Source organism: Myodes glareolus, chromosome 14 (genome assembly GCF_982192425.1).
Source record: "Myodes glareolus chromosome 14, mMyoGla1.1, whole genome shotgun sequence".
NCBI classification, from domain to species: Eukaryota; Metazoa; Chordata; class Mammalia; order Rodentia; family Cricetidae; genus Myodes; species Myodes glareolus.
The window spans coordinates 15536766-15554012 of NC_142039.1; the positions used below are offsets into that span (position 1 = coordinate 15536766).

At 45.9% G+C, this 17247-nt stretch overlaps 1 protein-coding gene across 4 annotated transcripts in view; it reads left to right on the forward strand.

Annotated features, from left to right (window-relative positions):
- Window positions 1-17247, forward strand: part of Fam107b (family with sequence similarity 107 member B) — a 203433-nt gene that overhangs the window by 160023 nt on the left and 26163 nt on the right. Inside the window, exon 1 of one of the 4 annotated variants that reach the window (XM_048460690.3) lies at window positions 10665-10817. The exons of the other annotated variants lie outside the window; for them this stretch is intronic. Coding sequence (XP_048316647.1) covers window positions 10784-10817 — 34 coding nt within the window. The 5' untranslated portion in view covers window positions 10665-10783. Of the gene's footprint in view, window positions 1-10664; window positions 10818-17247 lie in introns of those variants that run through there. 4 annotated transcript variants of the gene reach the window in all.

A 17247-nucleotide genomic window follows, 5' to 3' on the forward strand; every position in this document is an offset into this window, starting at 1 on the left:
CCTCTCATTGCTCAGGTGTGGAGGTCAGAGGACAACTCTCCCTCCTATCTCCTTTGGGTTCTGGGGCTTAGCTCATGTCTCCAGGCTTGCTCTGCAGTGCTCCCACCCAGCCAGTCATCTCACATGTTACAGCCTCACGTGTATAGTTTGGTGACATCACGCACCTTTAGTGTTCACCAGAGCTTTTGCATCATCTGAAACCAAATCTCTATATTCGTTAAGTAATTTCCCCCCACCTCTTCTCCCTAACCCCTGGATTCCTCTGCCCTGCTCTATGAATATGACTACATGATGGGCCTCACAGGAGCGGAGTGGAACAATCTGTGTCTTTCTGTGGCTGACTTATTCCACTAAGCCTATTGTTCTCAAGCTTCATCCGGGTCATAGCACGGGTCAGACATTTTCTTTTTCCGGTTGAATAATAGTCCATTGTATGTAGATAGCACATTTTATTTGACCATTTACCTGTTTCTCATTTTCACAAGGTGTGTTACAAATGTACTTTAAAACGTTAAATGCAGCAGTAAATGTGTGATGTGTGACATCATCACTATTGTATCACGAAGCATAGATGTGGGTCCTCTGTGTCAGGGTTTATATTTTTTTGGAGGGGAGTTGAGAAAGGAGCTTACTATGTAGCCGCAGCTGAACTGTTGTGCCTAGTTTGAGTGCCCTGCTCTTGCCTCCTATGCACTGGGATTACAGGTGCGTGCCACCACGCATGGCTAGAGACGTGCTGTAAAATGCTTTCTCACCATCAGGGATTGACTGTGAAAGTGTGCACCTGTGACCCCTCATGGCGGTTCGCTTAGTGTCTGGGCTGCCACACAGCACACTTCTTTGCTGAGTTTTCATGCCTCGCCACTGAGAAGTTTCCTAGTAGACGAGGCCTAGTACAGGGTGGTCTAAATGCCTGATGCAGACATTTTAGAAGCTCTGGAGCCCGCTTTGTTCTATGCAAGAAGCTGTTCCCTTTTACTATTCCCTCTTGATTCTTGTGGATAATTCTTAGGAGCGATTTATGACAAAGGCCAGCAAAGTCTGTTTCCATGAAAGGCCAGCTTGAAACGGCATTGCGGGTATAGAACGTCGTATTTCCTCTCCTGCAGAGCATAGTTGGGCACACAGTGGTGTAGACTGTTCTACTGTGGGATAAGATGCACCTAGACTCAAACTTCCTGCTACTGGCTAGTTGTGATCAATTATGCACAAATTAGAATGCAGTTTCTCATCTTCATGAAGAACCTAAAGGACCATAAGTGACTTATTTTAAGGGTGGAGATGTATAATGTAATATTATTAAAGTTTCACATAATCTTATTTCCTTTGTTTCCTGTAAACTTACGGGTACAGTTACCTACTGTTTTTCCTGTGGGTTTATTAGTGATTTATTAGTGGCCTTTATATTAAAATTTTCCTTCTGTCTCTTGTGTTGGTCAATTTAGAATCACTGAATAATAATTTGCTAATTTGCTTTACTGCAAAGAGCAAGATCTTTGTGGTCATCCCCAGCTACTGTCCTGAAGTCTGGATGACTGTGATGACCTTTGATCTGTAAAATCTCAGAGTAGAATTCAGCAAGTGCTTGTGTAGAGTGTCCCAAATGCCGTTGTCCCCATCCACATTTATACCAGTCTGTGGATTGTCCTTAGAAATGGGCAGATAAAAACAAGAACAGCGAAAACCATGGCTCATCTTTGAAATACTGAGAGATTTATATAAACAAATGATTCATTCTTGCAGATTCAACCAGGAGTACTTACATAAAGAAGTAATTTTACCCAGTTACCCATTTGTTACATACTAGATAAAAGACTTTTGGAGAAGACTTGCATATTTAATTGTGTGTGTGTGTGTGTGTGTGTGTGTGTGTGTGTGCTGTGTATGTTACTAGAGTCTGTTCTCAGTGAATTGAATTTTAAATTTTGTTTTGTTTCCTCCTTTATTTTTTTATAATTTTGAAAGACTTATTTCATATACATGGTGCTCTATCTGCATGCACATTGCATTATTATTTATAATGAGCACACTAGCACTGAATCATGGTATCTGTGCCTAGCAGGTCCTGGGACACCTTTCACATTGGTGGCTGTGCAGTGTTTCCTGTGTGGGAGAGGACTTAAAGTATGAAAGGAGAGGCAGGAGGAACAGATAAACTCATGGGCGTAGTTGGTTTTCAAAATCCCACGTGTCCACAGTGATCACTCAGGAGGAATCTGAGAGAATCAGACACAATCCAGGCAGCATTGTTTTCAAGGTCCCGCATGAGCCGCTCGACCCCACTGTGCCCTGGAGCAGCCAGCAGCAGTCTTGGGCATGCCTGGTGGCTGCGCTCCAGTATTGGCTCGGTAGGGGATACAGTGTCCTTGCCTTTCACTAAAGTCAACTTCTGTGTAGGACTCTGCAGTTATAATTTTACATTCTTTGTTTCGATGTAGACTTTATGTCCTCTAATATTCTACTGGTTTGTCAGTAATCGTCTATCCTATTTCAGAGAGGAGTGCCCGGTGCACACATAATAATTAGAACTGGTCCCATTGCTCAAGTCTAGTCTGCCCCTTGTGATTGGATTCCACAGGAAGTCCACAGTTTTTTTTTTTAAATTTCTTATTGATTTTATTGAACTATACATTTTTCTCTGCTCCCCTCCCTTTCTCTCCCCTCCCCTTCAACCCTTTCCCATGGTCCCCTTGCTCCCAATTTACTCAGGAGACCTTGTCTTTTTCTATATTCCATGTAGATTAGATCCATGTATGTCTCTCTTAGTGTCCTCATTGTTGTCTAAGTTCTCTGGGATTGTGAACTGCAGGCTGGTTTTCTTTGCTTTATGTCTAAAAGCCAAGGAAGTCCACAGTTTACAAGTGAGCTGTGGTGTCATGAGCACAGCCTGGGGTACATTTCCGATAGGCCCTGGAATCTGGGTACTCTAGGTATGGGGTGGCATTGCAAGGCAGATGAGGGCAGCCATCAGCATGTGTGGGTGCTGAAGCGGTGTGGATGCTGGGCTGAGGGTGGCATCCACCCAGGGCTGCTGAGAAGGTCTGACTTCTTACAGTAAGGCGCATTGTCACAGGGTGAGGGAGCTACTTGACCAGGGATAAATGTTTGCTTTTGTAAATGGATTTCAGTTACCTGGCACAGAGCATATTTACTTTTGAATAGAGATGAGGTTTTCATGCACAATTTTACTTGCAGTATTAGGGATGGTGCATGCCTGTTATGGGTCTGGGATGGTAGTAGCTGGTCCTGGTTCGGGGACAGTTTGGTTTGCATCGTTTTTCTGGTCTTGTGTCATATGAGGCCCCTAAGTTGCAGAGCTCCTGCCTTTTAAGTTCTACACTTGTCCCTTTGTGGTCGGATGTTCCAGGAGCAGAGTGTTCCTGCAAGGTGGCCGGTCCTTGTTCTGAGTGCCTTTCCGTACCACTCTGTCTTGGCTTGTCCCGTGTATGCTTCTCCTGTCCTGTGTTCCTGTGTTCATGCTTTCTCTGCTCTCAGTCTGTGTCCACTCATCTTCTGCGCCATCCTGTGGTCAGCCAACTCTTTTGCCACCTTCTTGCTCTTTGCTTTTAGGTCAGCCTGCAGCCTAGAGGGGAATGCCATGTCTCTCATACCTTGGGGCCTTTAGGTCTGGAAGCTGGTGATGGAGACCTTGCCCTTGTGATCCCTCCTCTTCTACTCCTGGCTCCCTTGAGGCTCTTCTCAGCCAAATGTATTGCTGGTCACAGTTCCACATTTTTTGCAGCACTTGGATGCTGGGTTGTGGTCTTCTGCTCATGTCTCTGTTGGTTGACACTTACTCCATGATTACAGTGGCAGCATGAACTGGGGACCAGGAGCCCCAGTGTGCCTGGGACTGGGGTGGATCTGGCATCGTCTGTGGACTTCAGACTTGCACAGGACGTGGGCCTTTACTCACACTGAGACGAGTGGGCCGCCGTACCCAGAGCCGCTGCTCTAAACCTTGTTAGCAGCAGCAACTGCTTCCGATCTGAAGTTCCGAGATCTCACCGACGGGATGGAACCTTGTGTTATGTGTTTCACTTAGGATGGGCCATTCAGGGACCGTGGCTTTCCTTACCGCCCTTCCCTCCTGTTCTCCGGGGGTGCTGCGTGTTCCCGCTCCACGTTGACACCCTGGCGTCTCTTCCATTCTCCCACCGCCTGTGTCTCTCCCTAGGTGGCTGAGCCCTGCCAGAGGAAGTTGCTCGGTAACTGTGAGCTCCTTTTCCCATCTCTGAGGGCCTCAGTGCAGCCTGAAATGAAACCTTTTCCTCGTTGGCCCACACTCTGCACAGTGCCTGTCAACCCTCTCTATACGTCATAATTCTGGAGTTTCACTCTTTCCTCCCTTCCCCGTCTCGTTCTCCCTAGTCAGATACCCCACTTCCCCAACACACACACACACACACAGGTCAGGCATGTGAAAGCCATGTTGATTTTTTATTGTCAGTTCTTCCTGCTGGCCTTTAACACTTCTGCCTGGTCCTGGACCCCACCCTCCATTTGCATATTTTCTGTTCTTAATGGAAGAGGCCCTCTCACTTCCTATTTCCAACCCCACTAGCCTATTTTAGTATGTGTTTAGTAACATGCTGATGTCTGTCTTACAAATGTTTCTCCCTTTTTCAATTTTAGATGATTATCAATTCTTTTTTTAAAGTCAGAGCAAAGTTCAATGTTTTTGGTCCTGCACGCACATGCACATATGTGTGTGTGTGTGTGTGTGGGGGTGTGTTTTGAGGAATACACATGCCCAGTAAGCCTTCATTCCCTTGTCAGTAGGTTGTTATAAGGGAAACATTCTATTTCCAATTGGAGCTGAATTACACTGTTTTCCCTCAAGTTTTTATTGAGCAGATCGATGTGGTCTTCCTATGACTGTCCTGAGATTCGAGCTTCCCCTTTTATTTTGTTATCAGGTGGGGGACTTTCAGATGGAAGAACTGGTGTGCGTTGAGCTTTCGCACTCAGGGGCAGGGTCTGCGTTTTCCTCGCCTCTGTTCTAGCCCAGGTGGAATGCTTTCCTCTCCTAAGAGCTCGGAAGAGGATGCCTGTGCTGTGGTGGTGATGATATTCCTTCGTGACCAGGAAATGACCTGACAGGAGCCGGCAGCCACTCTGTGGGCTGTCTGGGCCATTTGCTGCTAGCCGGAGTGTCACCCGAGTGTCACTGCACAGTTTTATGGATGGAAACTGGAGTGGTTTCAGAAATGCGGACACACTGCCTACGCCTTGGTTTGGAAAGGACATTTGGCAGCTGTTGTGGCTGAGGCAGCATTTAGAGGAGGGCTGCTCCGGAGCTTTGTCCTGTGTGGGCAGCAGTCCAGATCTGATGGCAGCCGCTCTCCTGAAAACGGAGCCGCTTGTCGTGTTTTCATTTCTGTGATTCCCATCCTTTGTGCTGGAATTAGTGACGGCTAAGATGCTCGCAGACGCCACACAGCCTCCTCAGAGCATCATCATGTGGACAGCTCCCTGACTGTGTTCTGCTGTGGCTTTGCTAGCGTGAGTGACTCCCAAAGTATGCCGGTGGCTCTATGGCCATTATGGAGGGCATGGCTCTGTTTGCCATGGAAAATTACACAACATAATTGTATATTCTAATAATGTTTGCTATGAAAAGACCATTTGAACCTCTATTTAAAACAGCCATAAGTGCTTTACTTGACGATATCCTTAATTGTCATTACACTCGGAAATAGGCTAATTTACCATCTGTCCAGTTTTAGCACAGGTTGAAAATTTTGGAGACTAGAAAATGCACTTCAAGATTGCCCAGTGGTTTCTCCTAAGGGGTTGAAGCCACTATTTCCTTTTGGATCCTTCTTGGGTTTATAGCTGTCATTATGCATTAGACCTGACTGGAAAGGATTTTCAGACCTTGAGGATCAGGAAGAGGGTTATTCCTGTTTTACCACAACCACAAATGGAAGGGGCTTTACCCTTGCCCTCCTGTGATACTGACAGCATGGAAGCCCCTCCCCCAGTTGAATTCCTGGTCACTTTCCTACACGTCTCAGACCAAATCGGAGTGGCTGAAGATAGCTGTTTTATCCACATGCCTGTAACAGTTCCCGTCATGCCTTAGCCTTCTGTAGGACCCACCCCCTCAGGTGTCCTTTACTGACCTCATCACACCTGTATCAGTTGTTTCTCTACTTACTCAGCCTATTTCCTGTCGTAACTGAATGTGCCCTCATCTGTCATATTAGCTTTGCCCTTTTGTGTTCCTGGGTCCCCTGTAAACTTCCCTGCCAGGACTGACCACAACCTGTTCACGGCTTGCCTGACGGAGGACTCTTACCTGACCAGTGTTTTCCCCAGTGCCCCGGACAGTTTGGATCTTAATTAGTGTTGTAGTCATGGCTGTTGGGATTTCACTTTAGTTTTTACAAAAGAACAAGTGCTCTTAGTGTGGACTCTTATAATCCCTAAACCTGTGAAGGGCCATTGTTTTGAATGGAGAAGTGTGCGTGCGTGCGTGCGTGTGTGTGTGTGTGTGTGTGTGTGTGTGTGTGTGTGTATGTGAAAAACGAAATGCTGAGGAGGCAAACATTAGGAATTGAGCTGTCTGGTCCCCCAGACAGAGGGTGTGGGACACTTAGGGGCACTGAGAAAGTCCTACTGGTTGAATGAAACTGTGTTGTGTACTGCTCAGACACAACTATCGATTCACTAATCTGGAGATTGTGGAAAATGCTAAATCCATAGCTGTATCTGTCTAAACTCAACCAGGGACGGAACCTAAGATGTTAAGACACTCTAGCACTGAGCTTTCCTCCCCACCCCATTTTACTTTTACTTTGGAGACAAAATCTCATTCAATTACTCAGGCTATGCTCGACTCACGGGGTAGCCCAGGCAAGCTGTGACCTTGCTATCCTCCTGGCTCAGACCCCTGAGTAACTGGGATTAGAGGCCTGCACCCAGGCCCTGTGAGCAGTGGCTGTTGTCGCTGTCATGAGCCAGCCCCATTTACAGGGTGATGCTGTGGTGCAGGCCGTGTTGTAGTCGTGTTGTCTTTTACTGTCCTTACTCCAGCTGGTTCGCCTGGAAAGAAGCAAAGTCAGCGTGGTCTGTAAGAAGTGCACAGTTTGTTACTCATCAGTTGAACCTTTACTACTGAGGTGTTGGTTTTTTTCTCTAACTTTTTTTTTTTTTTTTTTAATGAACAGATTTGGGCTCCCCTTTCTGTTTGGCTCTTGAGAATGAGTAAGAATGTGAACTCTTCAGACCCATTCTGATTATACCCAGCGGGCTGTATTAGCAGGGCATTGAGGCAGGCTTGAAAGTTCAGTAGCCCAGCCTCAGTGGTCTGCTCCACAGGGTAGATTTAGAAGTGCCCCTGCTCAGCTGCCCACCAGGCCTGACCTTCACCTTTGTCACATTCCCTGCCTTCACGGGAAGCACAGTCGGGATCCACTTTCGCAGTCCCAGAACCAGAGGAAGACAGGAAGATCAGGACCAGGAGCTTGTTGGCCAGCTGGGCTCTTTAATGATTTCCCCAGATACTTCTGGAAATTCCCATCCAACTTTCTTGATTTTCTGGCTTTTTAGTAATGCAGAGTATACCTTATAAGCAAGAAGTCTTTTGCTGGTTCCAGGTTCTGGCATCTGTAGGAAGGCATTGTTTCCCTTTTATAGGTCAGGGTGACATTTAAGTTAGGTGACTTTCTCACTTCTCAGAGCTAGAGGTGTTGGAGTTTTGGAAGGGTCACTGTGTCTGTGTTTAGCTAGGGGAGGTGAGTAATTATGGGCTTTGCTGTGAATTCCACAGCACAGAGGTGCGTAGCTCAGGGCTTTCAGGGGTGTGAGAGGACCTGCAGGCCTAGGAGGAAAAGCTTGGGGACTGGGGGAGGAGTTACTGGGACTCAGTGGTGGGGGCTAAAACTCGAACTTTGCTCTTTTAGAATTCCAGGCTGCATGACTTTAGGTAAGTTGCTAATCTCCTGAGCTCAACTTACCCCTCCATCAGTAAGAACACAAATACTTCATTCATGGAACTATCAGGGAGCTTAAAGGAGATGAAATACAAGTGTTTCAAATAATGCCTGGAATGCTGTAAGTGTTCAAAAGTTCCCTCATAATAGAGTAGTATTTCAGTGGGCTACTTGTGGACTGAGCAGTCATTCCTAATGTAATTACTGTTACACGTTCTAAGCAACTGATTACAAACCTATTGTAGGCAAGGCTTTACAGTAGTGAACAGATCCAGCCACTGTGGGTGTTTAGTAGAAATAAATAGATTAGAATGGATGCTTCACAGGTCCGTGAAAGCTGCTTTGTACTACTGCCAGCCCATACAGGATGGATAAAAGTGTTCATAGACTGCACTTCTTTTCCATAACAAATTTATTGAGAAACTTCATCACTTTAGCAAGTGACAATTGAGGGAAAATCACTAGCTACACAAGTGGGAACCAGAGCGAATCCCCAGAACCATGTGAAAGGTGGACACTATAGTATGCATGGCTGTAATCTCAGGCTCCCACAAAGAGAGGGAAGACAGAAATTCTTTGTCTAGTTAGTGAGTGCCTCAAATAAGGTAAAAGACAGGCTAGAACCAGCACATGAGTATTTAAGTTAGAGGTGGCCCGTGTGCACACATCAGTGCCAGGTAACAGCTGTCCAGATGTTAGTTACAACAGTCACAGATTAGGAGGTTGGGAAAGAAGGTTAGCACCGAGATTGACAGTGGAGGGATCGTGGTGGATTGTAGTGGGGAGGGTGAGTCCTGAAGGGAGAAACTTGGAATGGGGAGGGTCTGGGAGGTCACATTCCAGGTCAGGAGCGGTGGGTGTGCAAGTAGGAGTTGACAGAATTCTCAAGTTGGTTAAAGGGCAAGGTAAAGCCAAGCAGTGTGAGGAGCAGGCTGGCTGGGTTGGACAGGGTGTGGTGGTTCCTGCTTGGGCTTTGGAGGACTCATTGGGGTGAACTCTGTCAAACAATGGGTGCAGAGAAGTGCGTGTGAATGCTTCCTTTTGTTGTTTGCACAGAACTGTCAGTAGTAGGGTCTCTTTGAGAAGCAGCGCAGAGGTGAACTTGTTCTTACCCTGCAGGTCCCGTGAAGACTGTACTGTGAAGCCAGGCGTGGCCCAGAGGCTTCCCCACATCTCCTGGGAGAGCAGCAATAGCAGGGAGTATAGCTTAGGTTTCAGTCAGGTGTGGAGGTACCACACCACTTCGTGGTACCCAGAGCAGGAGCAGGGCTTTCACTAGATCAGGCTGTGCAGAGGAGGATAGTGAAACCTGGGCTGATTCTGGCAGCCTGGGTGCTGACTAAGTAAATATATTTCCATTTTCAACTCCAGAGTCCTGGCCAAGCCAGGAACAATCTACAAACTCATTAACCAGCACTTCTAGGTCTTTTGTACTTTGGGAAGGAGTCACTCAGGCAACCTTATCATCTGTAAATTTCTGTTATCAAACAGGCTCTTATCAAAGTGGTTGGTTCAAACAATAGGAAGGACACTTTGGCTACACACTTAAGTTAAGCATTATTAAACTAAGTGTGTGTGTGTGTGTGTGTGTGTGTGTGTGTGTGTGAACTATATGACAGAACATTAAGAAAGGAATGAAGTATTTTATGTCACATAAAAATACTCTATGCCTTCTGTAATGCCTGGTCCCTTCCACGTTGTGAGAGCCCCAATACTGGTATAAGGCTGCATGCCAGGCATAAGCTTTTCTGTGGGTTTCTGTGGATCATAGGTATGTTTGTGTCATAGATGGGAAATGCTAGACTTCTCTGTTTCTCTTAACTAGAGAGAAGGAAAGTCTGTGACTCTGAAAGATGTCACACATGGCCCAACTGGATTGCCTGGGGTAGTAATGCAAATATGCACTTGCACACATGTGTGCACACTGTTTATTTTCATGTGTGTGCACGTGTGCTTATGTGCCTGTGTGCAGGGAAGGATAGGTCACTTTCTAAAGGCACAGGGCCTGCTGTGTCCGACTTTTCCAACTCAGTGAGTTGAAGCTTTTTATCTTTGCAGTGAACATTTTAGGATGAAACAAAATTCATTTCTTCCTAATGGAATGGAAATAGAATTTATATTAAAAAATAAGAATGAGGTGAAATAAAGACTATTGGCTAACGGTGTAGACAGGAAAGAGTAAAATGTAACCCTGTTTGGAAAGCCCTGTCAGAACTTATTAGCTACTCTTCTGGTTTTTCCTCTTTCCAAAACTCAAGTTCATGCGGTCCCACACCACATTGAGATTGTTTACTGCCCTGGGCAGAATTCCTGGCATAGTTGAGGCCTTGCCCCTATTAATTTCTGCCAGATTCCCCAAGCCACAACTGGCCCAGTCCCTTCACACCAGCAAAACTCCCCTTCATCTCCTCCCTGCCCTCTTGCTGACTGTGCCAAGGGCATTGTTGTGTAAGTCTGCTTAAGGCCAGTGGTTGCTCCAGGGCACTCCTCTACCTGGGTGACGTCCCGACTTTATGGCTTTCTGCTGTCATTGTCTTGGCTTTGAATTCTGCCTGACAACTTGGCATGTTTGACAAATGTTAGATAACCCACCTTCCTTCCTTTAGTAAATAGACCAATGGTGAGGATTATATTACTTGCACCTGATGAAATAGGCCCTATTTCCCAAGGCCAGTGGAAGGAATCCACGGGGGAGGTATACTTGAGGGTGGGGCAGTGGGAGGGTGGAAGGGGAGAAAGGTAGAGAAGAGGCCAACCGCTGAACAGGCAGAGCTGGCTTCGCTGGATAGAGGCACAGACCTGTGTGTGTGCAAGGTGACAAACCCGGGGAGGACAGGTCAGAGATGGCAGTCCGTGCAGCAAGGCTGAGAGGTGAAGGTAAGGAGAGCTCTGAGGGCAGTGCATGACAGGATTTGGGAGTGAATCCTGGGCCTGGGCGGGAGTGCTGGCTCTGCCTTTGTTCCCTGTAGGGACTGGGGCTTGAGGGCTCTCTTTCTCTCAGCTCAGCCTCAGCGCTGCCAGAGCCTGGTCCTCAGGTGCTCTGAAGAGCAGTATTTGCTCATTGTTCGGCTGTAAGGTTAGCTGATCCATGCATGGTACAGTTGGGCTGACTTTGTCAGATCTTGAAACTTCTTGAGCTGGCTTTGGTGTGTGGTGTTAGGATTAAAGCCGGGCCTTGTGCATGGCGGGCAAGAGCTCTACCCGTGAGCGACACCCTGCCCACTTACTAAACTCTTTCTCATGCCGTTTTGTCAGCAAGGGAAACAGACCAACATTTACTTTCCCCCGTGCCATCTGTTTCTATGCACTTGTCTATGTGCCAGGGACATGTGGCCTGATGTTTGGTTTCTGATACTTGATCCTGGGGAACTTCCTTGCTCCTTGCTGACTATGTCTTAATGGAATTTAGTGTTTTTTTCTTTCCTTTCCTTTTTTTTTTTCCTTCCTTCCTTCCTTCCTTTTTTTCTTTCTTCTTATGTTATATAAATGGACTGGAAATGTTGCTCAGGTAGAGCTTTTGTCTAGCGTACTCAATACCTTGGGTTTTATTCTCAGCATGCGCACACACAAGTTATAATATACTATTATTGTTTTGGCATTAAACAGCTATTAGTACTGGGCACAGTGGCCCTCGTCTGTTACCCTAACCCTGGGGAAGCTGGGATAAGATTACCTGGAATCCCAGGGCAGCCTGGACTGCAGAGTGGGTTGGAGGGGCCTGTGTAGGCCCCATGAGATCTGTCTTACAACAACAGAAATGCAGCACAGAGTCATTTGGCGGCTCTTGGTACAATTGACGCCGCATGGAAACTTCCAGTGCAGCTCTGTTTGCTGAGCGTCATCCCTTCAGAACAGTAAACGCTGGTCAGTAGTGTTTCTGGTCTAGCTATCCCAGGCTCCATTGGGTAACCTTTAAACCATCCCTTCTCTGCTGGAGGAACCACAGATTCTTTATCTGTGTGTACTTAGGGAGGGAGTCAGAAAGATTATCGCAGGAGTTACTTTGTTCATAGAGATATAAACCTCCTCCTGCCGTGATGGAAGATAGAGAGTAGACCCATTGGCTGAGAAAGTTTTGTTTTGGTTCTGTTTATTGTTTTTCAAAAGCAGTGTCTGAAGTTTATTTACAAATAAAAGGACAGACACAATAAATCAAATGTTCAAAATTACTTTTAGGAGTTTTTCAAATACAGGGTGACTCAACTAATAATGCAAATTTCTTTTTAAAAAATATTTATTTACTTGTGTGCATGCGTGTGCATGAGTGTGTGTGTGTGTGATGTGTCTGTGTGCTGAAGCCATGTCTTAAACTCTGGATCCTCCTGCTTCCACCTCCTGAGTGCTGGGACTGCAGGCCACGGAACCTGGGTCTGTCCTCCATGGTTAGTTAAATGAAGTGGGACAGGATCTTCCAAGCTGCAGGTGGGTCCATTAGCGGGCCCTGGGCTCAGCTTAGTCGGTCCCCGGGAGCTGTAGGAAAGGTAAAGTGGTGGACACTCGGAATACACATCTAGTATTGGAAGTGTGAGAAAGGGGCCTGGGGCTTTGATTTCATCTAATTGTGGTGTCTGCCTGTGTCACTGGATAATGTGGTTTGTACCATAGAACCTTTGAAAGTCACTAACCTGTGACTTTCAGATTTTTCAAAAAAATTTAATATTTGTGACAATATGTCCTTATTGTATGTTTTCCCAAGGTCTTTAGGGTGAGTCCAATTATGTTCGGGGAAGTGCTAATTACTATGTCTACTGTGTCTTTCTTAGCTCTTTCCTATTGCTGAGTGAGCTCAGAGTGACTTTTCTTTTTTTTAAGAATATAAGAATTTTGGTGGTTACATTGGGATCTTTCAAGGCATCGTGAGCCACATTCAGCTGAGCCCTTTGTCACATTCATCAGGACACATGGAGGATATGACCACTGAAACTGTAATTTTCAAATTAAACTATATTTTCTTCTCTTTTAAGGTTGTAACTTTCCTTTTCTTTACTCTAAATATAATACCTCCAAATCCTCCTGACAGAACGTGTGTGTGTGTGTGTGTGTGTATGTATGTATGTATGTATGTGTTGAGGGGCACTCTTAATTCTGCAGGGTTAAAGAAGAGAAACTAATGTCATATCTGCTAAGAAGGCCCTGGAGGCTAGGGTCTTTGGGAGGCTGTGATACAGCAATCAGGAGGTGGGAGCTACTATTGTAACTGTTAACTGATAACCTCTGAGGGTTCAATTGCGAAGTGAAATAGATTTTTAAAAAATATTTGTGACAGTATATCCTTATCGACCTCAACAGTTTTTGGAATGGCAATAGGTCCCTCCTCCCCCAGAACTAATTATATACTTTGTAAATAATAATAAGGTTGTTACTTTAATACTGAACGTTCATAGATGAAATTAGGAAAATTAAGTTCCCTCCCTCCCTCTCCTTCCTTCCTTCTTTCCATGCTTCTCTTTTTCTTTTTTCTTTTGAGTCTTGCTATAGCCCAGGCTGACCTTCTGTTTATAATCCTCCTGCTTTAGCCACCAGAGTCCTGGGATAATAGGTATGCTCCAGGGAGCCTAGTTCCCCTTTCCCTCCTCCCCTCCCCTCTTCATTTGTGGTGCTGAGGATGCAGCTAGGCAGGTGGTCCATGGACTTGCTGAGCTACATCCAGTTCTTAACATGTCCCATGCACTCTTGTGTTTATTTTCTCACCATAAACTGAATCTTAATATTGTTTTCTCAAGCATTTGGAATCTTATTCAGTATGATATTTATAAGATTGTAAACCAGAGTGGAGAATTTCTTTCCGGAGTTTGTTCTTTGACTTGCCTTAAAAAAAAACTTTTGAAATAATTCTCTCTCTCTCTCTCTCTCTCTCTCTCTCTCTCTCTCTCTCTCTCTTTGACATTTTCCTACATTTTGCTTTCAGCACTTGATCCCTTTAAGAAGGTAGAATCACATTTTTAAGCTTTTCAGATTACCCCCCCCACACACACACACTCAAGGGAAGTAGCTCACTGTCATGGTGCATATGCCCTTTGTTAAACAATTATTTTCTAATTGTTTGTCCGGAAGCAATTCATGAGTTCCTTGATAGCTAGCTGTAGTAAAGGACATGCTTGTTTTGTGATTGCACTGACATGTCATTTGTCTGTGTCCTTTTTATTTACTGTAAGTCACCAGTAGTCCTATGTGGATTTAAAAACAGGTTCCGTTAAAAGTAAGCTTTGCCTCTTGCGACCAGAACTACGAGAAGTCAGCGCTGAGGGGAAGTTTCTGGATTCTGAGTTATTGGGTAATGAATCCTGTGGCAACAAAAGAGGTGGAAACATGTGCAACTTGGGCGGCTGCCGGAAGGTCGGTGGATTTTCCATTTCACAAGGGAGGGCATGAGGCACAGCATCAGAGGGAATGCTAGACTTGCTTCCATTCTTTCTTGGTCATTGTAGCTGTGGAAAGGAATTGTTTAAGGATGACACGTTTGGACTTAGTGGAGCTGGCGTTTGGCTGCAGGATTGTTAGTCATAGCTGGATTGCCGGTGTGAGTGGGCGGATGGGATGTGTTTCTGGGGCCAGAGCCCTCAGACCCCATGATCAGTGTGGGCTGCATTCTGGGTGGGGGAGGGGAAGTGTCTCCATCACTGTTTTACTGCTGTGAAGAAACACCATGACCAAAGCAATTCTTAAAGAAGAAAGCGTTTAATTGTGGGCTTGCTTACAGTTTCAGAAGTTAGTCGGTTATCTTCTGTGAGGAGCATGCCAACGCACAGACAGACATGGTGCTGGAGATCTGTAGGCAGAGAGAGAGAGAAGAGAGGAGAGAAACATGGGGCCTAGCTTGGGCTTTTGAAACCCCAAAACCTATCCCCAGTGACATACTTCCTTCAACAAGGCCACACCTGCTTCAACAAAACCACACATCTTAATGCTTCCAATTCTTTCAAATAGTGCAACTCCTAGTCACTAAGTAGTCAAATATATGAGCCTGTGGGGCCATTGTTACTGGAACGACCCACAGCAAGCTGTCGAGAAAACAAGGCTGTGACGGGAGGAGGTAGTGTGCATGAGCCGTGAGAGTACCATTTGTGGGGATTTATGTTTGTGTGGGTGTGGATATGCCACGGCATCTGTATAGAGGTTGGAGGACAGCCTTGGGTGTTGGCCCTTACTTTTATGCGTGGTGAGCCGGGTTATGAACTTCTAGAGATTTTCCTCTTTCTGCCTCCCATCCCATCTTGTCACAGAAGCACGAAGGGATTGCAGCCGGTTGTGGTTGTATCTGGTTTTTATGTGGTTTCTGGCGACCTGGACTTGGGTCGTTAGGCTTGTACTTTTTCCCACTGAGCTGTCTCCCTATCTGAATTTTGAAATTTGGTTTGTTTTTCAGTTTTGGGGATGGAACTCAGGTTCTTAAGTATTCTAGGCAAGATTCTACAACTGAGCCAGAACCCCCACCTCTGGAGTGTTTTCTAGAACAGTGAGCATCCTTTTGAATCCCCTAAGGGTAAAGGTCATTATACCCTGCAGACATCATGGCACCTGAGGTCTGACCATTTAAATGTGGCCAGCTTGTGCTCCTTGTTTGCCAGGAAGGCGGCTGCCATTTTCCTCATTCTGATTCAGAAAGTTCCCCGTGTTAACCTGTGGACAGAGGGCCATGGCCTGAGTGGTGTGGCCCCTCCAAGCAAGAACTGGATCAGGACCAGGGTATGTGTGTGGCTGGTGGCTGAGGCTTTGATCTCTCTTTTTAAAAGAACAGTTTGTTTTTAACGTGTCTGTGTGAGTGTCTGCACGAGAGCACGCGTGTCCAAGAGGCCAGAGGAATCTGATCCCCTTTGGGCTGCTGTTATTGGTGGTTGTGAGTTACCTGCCTGGGTGGTGGGCATGAACCCAGGTTTTCTGCGAGACGAGTACACAGGTGTTCAACTCCTGAGTCATCCCTAGAGCTCCTCATTCCTTACAGGGACACTCGTCCTCCATAAGATTTCTGGCTTCCTTTAAAGCAGCAGCTCTGTGACCTTTGAATACAGTCTTGAATACAGTTCCTCATGGTGTGGTGACCTCCCAACCATAGAATTAGTTTCATTGCTACTTTATAACTGTAATTTTGCTAGTTATGAATCATAAGATAGAGGCCTGTCAAAGGGGTCGCGACCCACAGGTTGAGAACCACTGCTCTAAATTTATTTACCTTCCAAAGAACTCAGTTTCAGATACTCTCATTTCAAGAGCATATTTAAGATAGCTATTTTGAATTTGGGAGGAACACAACCCACAACTTTGTATGTGGGTGAGGCTAGGCTAATCCTCTGTCTGACAGCAATTGCTGTCCCATTTTTACAGCTGGTATGCAGTTCACATTCCCCCTGGCTTCCTTTGTAGCCTGTATTCCTATGTAGTCTGGTCACATAACACTGTTCTGGACATTTCTGCGAGTGCCCTCCCTGCAGGTGAAGAGTCAGTGTGGGGCTTTCCTTGTCTCCCTTCCTTTCCTCCTGTGTCTACAGGGCCAGTGGAGGCAGGGCTGGACACTGAGGAGAACCCATGACACCCGTGAACTCTGTAGCAACCTTGACTTAAGGTCAGCATTTTAGTGTGGGCTTCATCTTCTTGCAGCTGTGTTCCTGGCACCCCAGAGCATCTCATTGGTAGTCTACAAGCGAAGTCTTCCTTCTCCTGGAGCTGACAGGAGCCATCATCTTAAAATCTTGTCTCTAAGCCTCTCTGTATTTCCCACCTCTAGGGCCTATGTGTATTGTCTCACATCAGATTTCTTCTGTGTGTCTGTCTGAGCTGCTGGACACTGGGGACCATGTCTCACCCACCTCCGGGTCTTTATAGCCTACCTGTCGGCCCGTGCTTAGGAGGGGAACACAGTGATGATTAAGTGCTTTGGTGAGCTCGCTAGTCCTTGCCTCACTGCTGCCTGTGCTTTTGTCTTCCTGCCCTGCTTTTGGTGTCTTCCATGGACAGAGAGGCAATTTGTTATTCACAGAAAAGCCCATGAGGAAGCCTGAAGAGAGGTAAGTGGGAAAACACTTTAATTAGGTGTACCTGAGCTGTGTAAATAGCTGTTCCCAAGGGTTTAGTTAGAGTCAGGCATCCTCCAAAGAGGCAGACAAAGACCTGCCCCAGTCTCCATATTAATTTCTCATTGTGGTAACAGATATCAAGTATATTCACTGTACATTCCCAGAACTATGAAACATTCTAAGACATCCAGAAAAACACATAATTACAGCTGTTGTTTCTGGCATGCAAATTTCTTCTTGATAATTATGAGAAATGAACCTTTGAGTGTTGATGATTGGTTTGAAGGTAGAATGCA